This window comes from Oncorhynchus keta, chromosome 18, assembly GCF_023373465.1.
Source record: "Oncorhynchus keta strain PuntledgeMale-10-30-2019 chromosome 18, Oket_V2, whole genome shotgun sequence".
NCBI lineage: Eukaryota > Metazoa > Chordata > Actinopteri > Salmoniformes > Salmonidae > Oncorhynchus > Oncorhynchus keta.
Genome location: NC_068438.1, coordinates 39,730,365 through 39,740,386, shown reverse-complemented (window position 1 = coordinate 39,740,386; position 10,022 = coordinate 39,730,365). Strand labels below are relative to the sequence as shown.

The following is a 10,022-nucleotide window of genomic DNA, read 5'->3' as shown; positions in this document are numbered from 1 at the left end:
CCTCCAGCCTTCTCTCTGTTTCCCTCCAGCCTTCTCTCTGTTTCCCTCCAGCCCTCTCTCTGTTTCCCTCCAGCCTTCTCTCTGTTTCCCTCCAGCCTTCTCTCTGTTTCCCTCCAGCCCTCTCTCTGTTTCCCTCCAGCCCTCTCTCTGTTTCCCTCCAGCCTTCTCTCTGTTTCCCTCCAGCCCTCTCTCTGTTTCCCTCCAGCCTTCTCTGTTTCCCTCCAGACCTCTCTCTGTTCCCCTCCAGCCTTCTCTCTGTTTCCCTCCAGCCTTCTCTCTGTTTCCCTCCAGCCTTCTCTCTGTTTCCCTCCAGCCCTCTCTCTGTTTCCCTCCAGCCCTCTCTCTGTTTCCCTCCAGCCTTCTCTCTGTTTCCCTCCAGCCCTCTCTCTGTTTCCCTCCAGCCCTCTCTCTGTTTCCCTCCAGCCTTCTCTGTTTCCTCCAGACCTCTCTCTGTTCCCCTCCAGCCTTCTCTCTGTTTCCTCCAGCCTTCTCTCTGTTTCCCTCCAGCCTTCTCTCTGTTTCCCTCCAGCCTTCTCTCTGTTTCCCTCCAGCCCTCTCTCTGTTTCCCTCCAGCCTTCTCTCTGTTTCCCTCCAGCCTTCTCTCTGTTTCCCTCCAGCCCTCTCTCTGTTTCCTCCAGCCCTCTCTCTGTTTCCCTCCAGCCTTCTCTCTGTTTCCCTCCAGCCCTCTCTCTGTTTCCCTACAGCCCTCTCTCTGTTTCCCTCCAGCCCTCTCTCTGTTTCTCTCCAGCCCTCTCTCTGTTTCCCTACAGCCCTCTCTCTGTTTCCCTCCAGCCCTCTCTCTGTTTCCCTCCAGCCCTCTCTCTGTTTCCTCCAGCCCTCTCTCTGTTTCCCTCCAGCCTTCTCTCTGTTTCCCTCCAGCCTTCTCTCTGTTTCCCTCCAGCCCTCTCTCTGTTTCCCTCCAGCCCTCTCTCTGTTTCCCTCCAGCCTTCTCTCTGTTTCCCTCCAGCCTTCTCTCTGTTTCCCTCCAGCCCTCTCTCTGTTTCCCTCCAGCCCTCTCTCTGTTTCCCTCCAGCCTTCTCTCTGTTTCCCTCCAGCCCTCTCTCTGTTTCCCTCCAGCCTTCTCTGTTTCCCTCCAGACCTCTCTCTGTTCCCCTCCAGCCTTCTCTCTGTTTCCCTCCAGCCTTCTCTCTGTTTCCCTCCAGCCCTCTCTCTGTTTCCCTCCAGCCCTCTCTCTGTTTCCCTCCAGCCTTCTCTCTGTTTCCCTCCAGCCCTCTCTCTGTTTCCCTCCAGCCCTCTCTCTGTTTCCCTCCAGCCTTCTCTGTTTCCCTCCAGACCTCTCTCTGTTCCCCTCCAGCCTTCTCTCTGTTTCCCTCCAGCCTTCTCTCTGTTTCCTCCAGCCTTCTCTCTGTTTCCCTCCAGCCTTCTCTCTGTTTCCCTCCAGCCTTCTCTGTTTCCCTCCAGCCCTCTCTCTGTTTCCCTCCAGCCTTCTCTCTGTTTCCCTCCAGCCTTCTCTCTGTTTCCCTCCAGCCCTCTCTCTGTTTCCCTCCAGCCCTCTCTCTGTTTCCCTCCAGCCTTCTCTCTGTTTCCCTCCAGCCCTCTCTCTGTTGCCCTCCAGCCCTCTCTCTGTTTCCCTCCAGCCTTCTCTCTGTTTCCCTCCAGCCTTCTCTCTGTTTCCCTCCAGCCCTCTCTCTGTTTCCCTCCAGCCCTCTCTCTGTTTCCCTCCAGCCTTCTCTCTGTTTCCCTCCAGCCCTCTCTCTGTTTCCCTCCAGCCTTCTCTCTGTTTCCCTCCAGCCTTCTCTCTGTTTCCCTCCAGCCCTCTCTCTGTTTCCCTCCAGCCCTCTCTCTGTTTCCCTCCAGCCCTCTCTCTGTTTCCCTACAGCCCTCTCTCTGTTTCCCTCCAGCCCTCTCTCTGTTTCTCTCCAGCCCTCTCTCTGTTTCCCTACAGCCCTCTCTCTGTTTCCCTCCAGCCCTCTCTCTGTTTCCCTACAGCCCTCTCTCTGTTTCCCTCCAGCCCTCTCTCTGTTTCTCTCCAGCCCTCTCTCTGTTTCCCTACAGCCCTCTCTCTGTTTCCCTACAGCCCTCTCTCTGTTTCCCTACAGCCCTCTCTCTGTTTCCCTCCAGCCCTCTCTCTGTTTCCCTACAGCCCTCTCTCTGTTTCCCTCAAGCCCTCTCTCTGTTTCCCTCCAGCCCTCTCTCTGTTTCCCTCCAGCCCTCTCTCTGTTTCCCTCCAGCCTTCTCTCTGTTTCCCTCCAGCCTTCTCTCTGTTTCCCTCCAGCCCTCTCTCTGTTTCCCTCCAGCCTCCTCTCTGTTTCCCTCCAGCCCTCTCTCTGTTTCCCTCCAGCCTTCTCTGTTTCCCTCCAGCCCTCTCCCTGTTTCCCTCCAGCCCTCTCCCTGTTTCCCTCCAGCCCTCTCCCTGTTTCCCTCCAGCCTTCTCTCTGTTTCCCTCCAGCCCTCTCCCTGTTTCCCTCCAGCCTTCTCTCTGTTTCCCTCCAGCCTTCTCTCTGTTTCCCTCCAGCCCTCTCCCTGTTTCCCTCCATCCCTCTCCCTGTTTCCCTCCAGCCCTCTCCCTGATTCCCTCCAGCCTTCTCTCTGTTTCCCTCCAGCCTTCTCTCTGTTTCCCTCCAGCCCTCTCTGTTTCCCTCCAGCCTTCTCTGTTTCCCTCCAGCCCTCTCCTTGTTTCCCTCCAGCCTTCTCTCTGTTTCCCTCCAGCCCTCTCCCTGTTTCCCTCCAGCCTTCTCTCTGTTTCCCTCCAGCCCTCTCCCTGTTTCCCTCCATCCCTCTCCCTTTTTTCCCTCCAGCCCTCTCTCTGTTTCCCTCCAGCCTTCTCTCTGTTTCCCTCCAGCCCTCTCTCTGTTTCCCTCCAGCCTTCTCTGTTTCCCTCCAGCCCTCTCTCTGTTCCCATCCAGCCTTCTCTGTTTCCCTCCAGCCCTCCACCTGTTTCCCTCCATCCCTCTCCCTGTTTCCCTCCAGCCCTCTCTCTGTTTCCCTCCAGCCTTCTCTCTGTTTCCCTCCAGCCCTCTCTCTGTTTCCCTCCAGCCTTCTCTGTTTCCCTCCAGCCCTCTCTCTGTTTCCATCCAGCCTTCTCTGTTTCCCTCCAGCCCTCCACCTGTTTCCCTCCATCCCTCTCCCTGTTTCCCTCCAGCCCTCTCCCTGTTTCCCTCCAGCCTTCTCTCTGTTTCCCTCCAGCCCTATCTCTCTCTCTCTTATGCTTGTACCCTTTATTTCTCTCCAAAGAAGCCCACACACACACACACACACACCCACCAGGTGTTTTAGGGAGGAATGTTTGCTAGTAAACCCGAGCTCCACACACACACAAACAGTGCATAACACTCTGAATCCTTGTGGGTCTGCGTGTTTAAACGTGCTAGGTAGGCCTAGTGCTCTGAGGAATATCTCCCCCATCTCTCTGTAACACACATATGGCCTGGAGGAAACACCCAAATTCCCTCACAGACACACAGTGAAATGTGTAAACTGGAGTGGGCAGAGGTTGAGGTCAGACCAGCAGAAGAAGTAGAAACTCCATAGGCACCAGACAACCTCCAGACAGCCTCCAGACAACCTCCAGACAACCTCCAGACAACCTCCAGACAACCTCCAGACAACATCTGTTTCTCCTCTTGTAGCTCTGTAAACCACCACTTTGTTTCTGCACTCTCATCCCTTTACCCCAGCCATGTTTACTTCAACAACACATCCACAGTTCATCATCTCTCATCCCTTTACTCCAGCCATGTTTACTTCAACAACACATCCACAGTTCATCATCTCTCATCCCTTTACCCCAGCCATGTTTACTTCAACAACACATCCACAGTTCATCATCTCTCATCCCTTTACTCCAGCCATGTTTACTTCAACAACACATCCACAGTTCATCATCTCTCATCCCTTTACTCCAGCCATGTTTACTTCAACAACACATCCACAGTTCATCATCTCTCATCCCTTTACTCCAGCCATGTTTCCTTCAACAACACATCCACAGTTCATCATCTCTCATCCCTTTACCCCAGCCATGTTTACTTCAACAACACATCCACAGTTCATCTCTCATCCCTTTACTCCAGCCATGTTTACTTCAACAACACATCCACAGTTCATCATCTCTCATCCCTTTACTCCAGCCATGTTTACTTCAACAACACATCCACAGTTCATCATCTCTCATCCCTTTACTCCAGCCATGTTTCCTTCAACAACACATCCACAGTTCATCATCTCTCATCCCTTTACCCCAGCCATGTTTACTTCAACAACACATCCACAGTTCATCTCTCATCCCTTTACTCCAGCCATGTTTACTTCAACAACACATCCACAGTTCATCATCTCTCATCCCTTTACTCCAGCCATGTTTACTTCAACAACACATCCACAGTTCATCATCTCTCATCCCTTTACCCCAGCCATGTTTACTTCAACAACACATCCACAGTTCATCATCTCTCATCCCTTTACTCCAGCCATGTTTACTTCAACAACACATCCACAGTTCATCTCTCATCCCTTTACTCCAGCCATGTTTACTTCAACAACACATCCACAGTTCATCATCTCTCATCCCTTTACTCCAGCCATGTTTACTTCAACAACACATCCACAGTTCATCATCTCTCATCCCTTTACTCCAGCCATGTTTACTTCAACAACACATCCACAGTTCATCATCTCTCATCCCTTTACTCCAGCCATGTTTACTTCAACAACACATCCACAGTTCATCATCTCTCATCCCTTTACTCCAGCCATGTTTACTTCAACAACACATCCACAGTTCATCATCTCTCATCCCTTTACTCCAGCCATGTTTACTTCAACAACACATCCACAGTTCATCATCTCTCATCCCTTTACTCCAGCCATGTTTACTTCAACAACACATCCACAGTTCATCATCTCTCATCCCTTTACTCCAGCCATGTTTCCTTCAACAACACATCCACAGTTCATCATCTCTCATCCCTTTACTCCAGCCATGTTTCCTTCAACAACACATCCACAGTTCATCATCTCTCATCCCTTTACCCCAGCCATGTTTACTTCAACAACACATCCACAGTTCATCTCTCATCCCTTTACTCCAGCCATGTTTACTTCAACAACACATCCACAGTTCATCATCTCTCATCCCTTTACTCCAGCCATGTTTACTTCAACAACACATCCACATTTCATCATCTCTCATCCCTTTACTCCAGCCATGTTTACTTCAACAACACATCCACAGTTCATCATCTCTCATCCCTTTACTCCAGCCATGTTTACTTCAACAACACATCCACAGTTCATCATCTCTCATCTGTGGCAGTAGGATGCACAGACAGATGACACGGCTGTCTCTCTCTCTCTCAACCACCACTATTTATCAGTGCTCTGAATATCAGCTAGCACGATTTTCATGAAATGCTCCTGAAATATACTGCTGCCTCATCTGTGTGTGTGTGTGTGTGTGTGTGTGTGTGTGTGTGTGTGTGTGTGTGTGTGTGTGTGTGTGTGTGTGTGTGTGTGTGTGTGTGTGTGTGTGTGTGTGTGTAAAGGGAAGTGTGTGTGTGTCACATGAGAGAGAGGCATGAGAGAGCTGTAAATGTGTGTGAGGTGATGACATGATAGCCACCAGTGCATGTGACATGACATGTGTGATGTCTGTGTTGTTTTGCCTGACCTCGTGACCTGGCCAGGTAGCCCATGATGTAACATGGAGTGGATTGGTGATGCTCATGTTATTACACAGAAGTAGCAACAATGGCTGCCCATCCAACCCACTCTCAGAGAGGACAGGACACGGGCCCTCGTTCAATAAAACCCTTTTCCTCCCTTCCCTGAGCACAGTTTCCACCCTTTTAAGTCCACCCTGACCATCAGCAGAGAAATGGGGTGACTGTTCTGATGGCTCCATGCTGGGATGTCAACACGAGCTGGTAGAGAATTCTAAGCAGCCAACACAACAAGTGTGTCACACTGACATTGTGTCTCTCTGTGTGTGTGTGTGTGTGTGTGTGTGTGTGTGTGTGTGTGTGTGTGTGTGTGTGTGTGTGTGTGTGTGTGTGTGTGTGTGTGTGTGTGTGTGTGTGTGAAGACCCCTCTGGTACAGTCTAGATACCTATGTGCAAACTGACAGGCTGGGTATGATTGGATGTAGGCTACATAGAAAGGATTGTGGTTAAAATAGGCCTACTGTTGGCTGTACAAAACTTAAACCGAGATGTTGTGATGATGTGTTGACAGGCGAAGTAAAGAAACTAACTTTTCCTGACAGTCCTAGCTAGTTAGATAACTAGTTAGCAGGTTACAATGTAATAGCATGCCTTAAGAACACAATCTATTGATATAGGCTGTTACACTGTAGCCACAGACGGATAGAATGGTTGCTGTGTCCTACTGACTGACTGGCTTCTAGATATTTCATTAGTTGCCACGATGTGTCCCTTCCAACCATGGGACAAATGAAAGCCAGACAGCTCAGAAGTTTAGAAACCATCTAGCCAGTCTATCCTGAAAAGTAAAGCCAAACTTTTACGAAGAGAACATTCAATCTGGCTACTTACAGCACACACAAAGCGTACGCCCCGTTAACACTTTCGCTATCCCGAACCAGGAAACTCCCGTCGCGTCCCGCGCGGGCCAGCAGCTCCTCGGCAGCAGCGCGACTCAGGTCCCGGTGATACCACAACGGAGGCGCTTGCCCCAGCGGCGACACCCCGCCGCCACCGGCCATCGCCACAGCCCCAGAAAACACACGGTTTCCTGAGTTAAACAATCTCAACGAGACGATAAATCCGGCAGTTAGAGTGCAAGTAGTGTGAGTCCGAGTTGGAAAACGCGAGAAAACTGTGACGTTAAAAGTTTTCGATGGGTCGTTTCTGTAGTTTTCTTCCGTTCCTGAAAGTCTGCCATGGAGGCTCCGCTGCTTTCGCGCTTCCCACGGAAATCAGCCTATGTAAATCCTGGAGATGGAGCGAGCTGGAGAGGGAGAGGCATAGCAGCTACAGCGTGTATTTCAGCCAAGACTAGGCCTCACAACAACAACAACTTCCTGTTGTGTGGTGTGGGTGTTTATGCAGCTAACTGTTTATTAACATAGTAATAATTAATACTGGTTCACTTAATGTTTTTACAGTGTTGCATTTTCTATGCGAGGTGTGAGTCCACCTAGTGGTCATGACACAGAAGTGCTCCCACAGGACTGACTTATTTTGAGGTTGTAACTTATTTTGTAAACCAAGCCTGATCCTTCAACCTATTCCTAAAGCTTCATCCCAGCCCAATTTATGTTTAAAAGAAGTGCTTTGTCTGCATCAACACATGCACACGTACACACGTACACACACACACAAAGATGGCATCCCATTCTCAGAGAATGCGCAGACCAGCTGGCTGGTGTGTTTACGGGCCTATTCAATCGCTCCCTTTCCCAGTCTGCTGTCCCCACATGCTTCAAGATGGCCGCCATTGTTCCTGTACGCAAGAAAGCAAAGGTAACTCAACTAAATAACTATCGCCCCGTAGCACTCACTTCTGTCATCATGAAGTGCTTTGAGAGACTAGTCAATTATCATATCATCTCCACCTTACCTGTCACCCTAGACCCACTTCAGTTTGCATACCGCCAAAACAGGTCCACAGACGATGCAATCGCCATCACACTGTACACTGCCCTATCCCATCTGGATAAGAGGAATACATATGTAAGAATGCTGTTAATTGACTATAGCTCAGCATTCAACACCATAGTACCCTCCAAGCTCATCATCAAGCTGGAGGCCCTGGGTCTCAACCCCACCCTGTGCAATTGGGTCCTGGACTTTCTGACGGGCCGCCCCCAGGTGGTAAAGGTAAGAAACAACATCTCCACTTCACTGACCCTCAACACTGGGGCCCCACAAGGGTGCGTTCTCAGTCCCCTCTTGCTCAGCCCCCTCATGTACTCCCTGCATGGCCATGCACGCCTCCAACTCAATCATCAAGTTTGCAGACGACACAACAGTAGTAGGCTTGATTACCAACACCAACAAGACAGCCTACAGAGAGGAGGTGAGGGTACTCGGACTGTGGTGTCAGGAATACAACCTCTCACTCAACGTCAACAAAACAAAGAAGATGATCGTGGACTTCAGGAAAGAGCAGAGGGAGCACCCCCCTATCCACATCGAAGGGACAATAGTGGAGAAGGTGGAAAGTTTTAAGTTCCTCAGCGTACACAACATAAACTGAAATGGTCCATCGTACACATCACAAACTGAAATCCACACAGACAGTGTGGTGAAGAAGGCTCAGGAGGCTGAAGAAATGTGGCTTGTCACCTAAAACCCTGACACACTTTTACAAAAGCACGACTGAGAGCATCCTGTTGGTCTGTATCCCCGCCCGGTACAGCAACTGCACCTCCCTCAACCACAAAGCTCTCCAGAGGGTGGTGTGGTTTGCACAATTTATTTTACCTTTATTTAACTAGGCAAGTAAGTTAAGAACAAATTCTTATTTTCAATTACAGCCTAGGAACAGTGGGTTAACTGCCTGTTCAGGGGCAGAACGACAGATTTGTACCTTGTCAGCTCGGGGGTTTGTACTTGCAACCTTCCAGTTACTAGTCCAACGCTCTAACCACTAGGCTACCCTGCCACCCCCATAGTCAACTACCTGCCAGTCAAGACACCTACAGCACCCGATGTCACAGAAAGGCCAAAAAGATAATCAAGGACAACAACCACCCGAGGCACTGCCTGTTCACCCCGTTATCATCCAGAAGGCGAGGTCAGTACAGGTGCATCAAAGCTCGGACCAAGAGACTGAAAAACAGCTTCTATCTCAAGGCCATCAGACTGCTAAACCGCAATCACTAGCACAGAGAGGCTGCTGCCTACAAAGAGACTCATATCACTGGCCACTTTAATAAATGGATCACTAGTCACTTTAAACAATGCCACTTTAATAATGTTAACGTATCTTACATTACTCATCTCATATGAATATACTGTACCTTATACCATCTACTGCATCTTGCCTATGTCGCTCGACCATCGCTCATCCATATATTTATATGTACATATTCTTATTCCATCCCTTTAGATTTGTGTGTATTCGGTAGTTGTTGGGGAATTGTTAGATTACTTGTTAGATATTACTGCACTGTCGGAAGTAGAAGCACAAGCATTGCTCTACACTCACATTAACATCTGCTAACCATGTGTATGTGACCAATACTATTTGATTTGATTTGTAGAGTGTGAGGTGAGTGGGACCTGGAGAGAGGCTAGGTATTAATAGCCTTATGGACCTCGTCCATCTTTCTGCTATTCTTGGCTATGTCATCACACAGAGCATGGTGTGTGTAAGTGTGTGTAAGTCTCTGTACATGTGTGTGTATGTGCTTCTGTGAGAGAGTATGTGCCACATCTCAGGCAGCAGGGGTGAGGACTATGGCCTGGTAACCACAGGTACCAGGAGGCTAGCAACGCCCATAATACGCTCTGTGACAAATGAAAACATAAAAGACAAGAACAGACTGTACACACACACACACATAGGGGAATGGAACACCCCATAATTACTGAGAACTGAAGCAGATTGGCCTCCCTCTCAGACTGGTCATGTGTTTTTGGTTCCCTGAAATATCCTAACGTCCTAGACAGAGAGTAAGGTTCTGTTGGCAGCCTCAGTGCCAAGGCGGGCTGAGTGCCAAACACTAAACACTGAACCCTTCTACGGGAGAGGACAGAGAGGAGGGAAGGGAGAAGAGAACAGCATGAAGAGGGAGTAAGGGTGAGGACTGAGGAAAGAGGTCATTATTTTCCTGTGGCTCTGGTCAAAAGTAGTGCATATTTCGTTTTTTTAATTGAACCTTTATTTACTGTGTGGAATAGGATGTAATTTGATATGAGACATACAGCCACAGAAACACAGTTACAGAGTGTAGGAATACAAGGACACATAAAGCCACCCATGACATAAGCATCTGTGGTTTTATTCAAAGCAGGACAATGCTTAATGACATTGTTGCCAGGAGGAGGAGTGTGTTGTGGGGGCAGCACGTTGCCAGGGTGGTGTGGTTTAAGCAG

At 49.5% G+C, this 10,022-nt stretch overlaps 1 protein-coding gene across 1 annotated transcript in view; it reads right to left on the bottom strand.

Annotated features, from left to right (window-relative positions):
- Positions 1-7,097, bottom strand: part of inppl1a (inositol polyphosphate phosphatase-like 1a) — a 103,992-nt gene extending 96,895 nt beyond the window's left edge. Inside the window, exon 1 of the mRNA XM_052468150.1 lies at positions 6,513-7,097. Coding sequence (XP_052324110.1) covers positions 6,513-6,682 — 170 coding nt within the window. The 5' untranslated portion in view covers positions 6,683-7,097. The remainder of the gene's footprint in view (positions 1-6,512) is intronic.
- Positions 7,098-10,022: the final 2,925 nt, after the last annotated feature.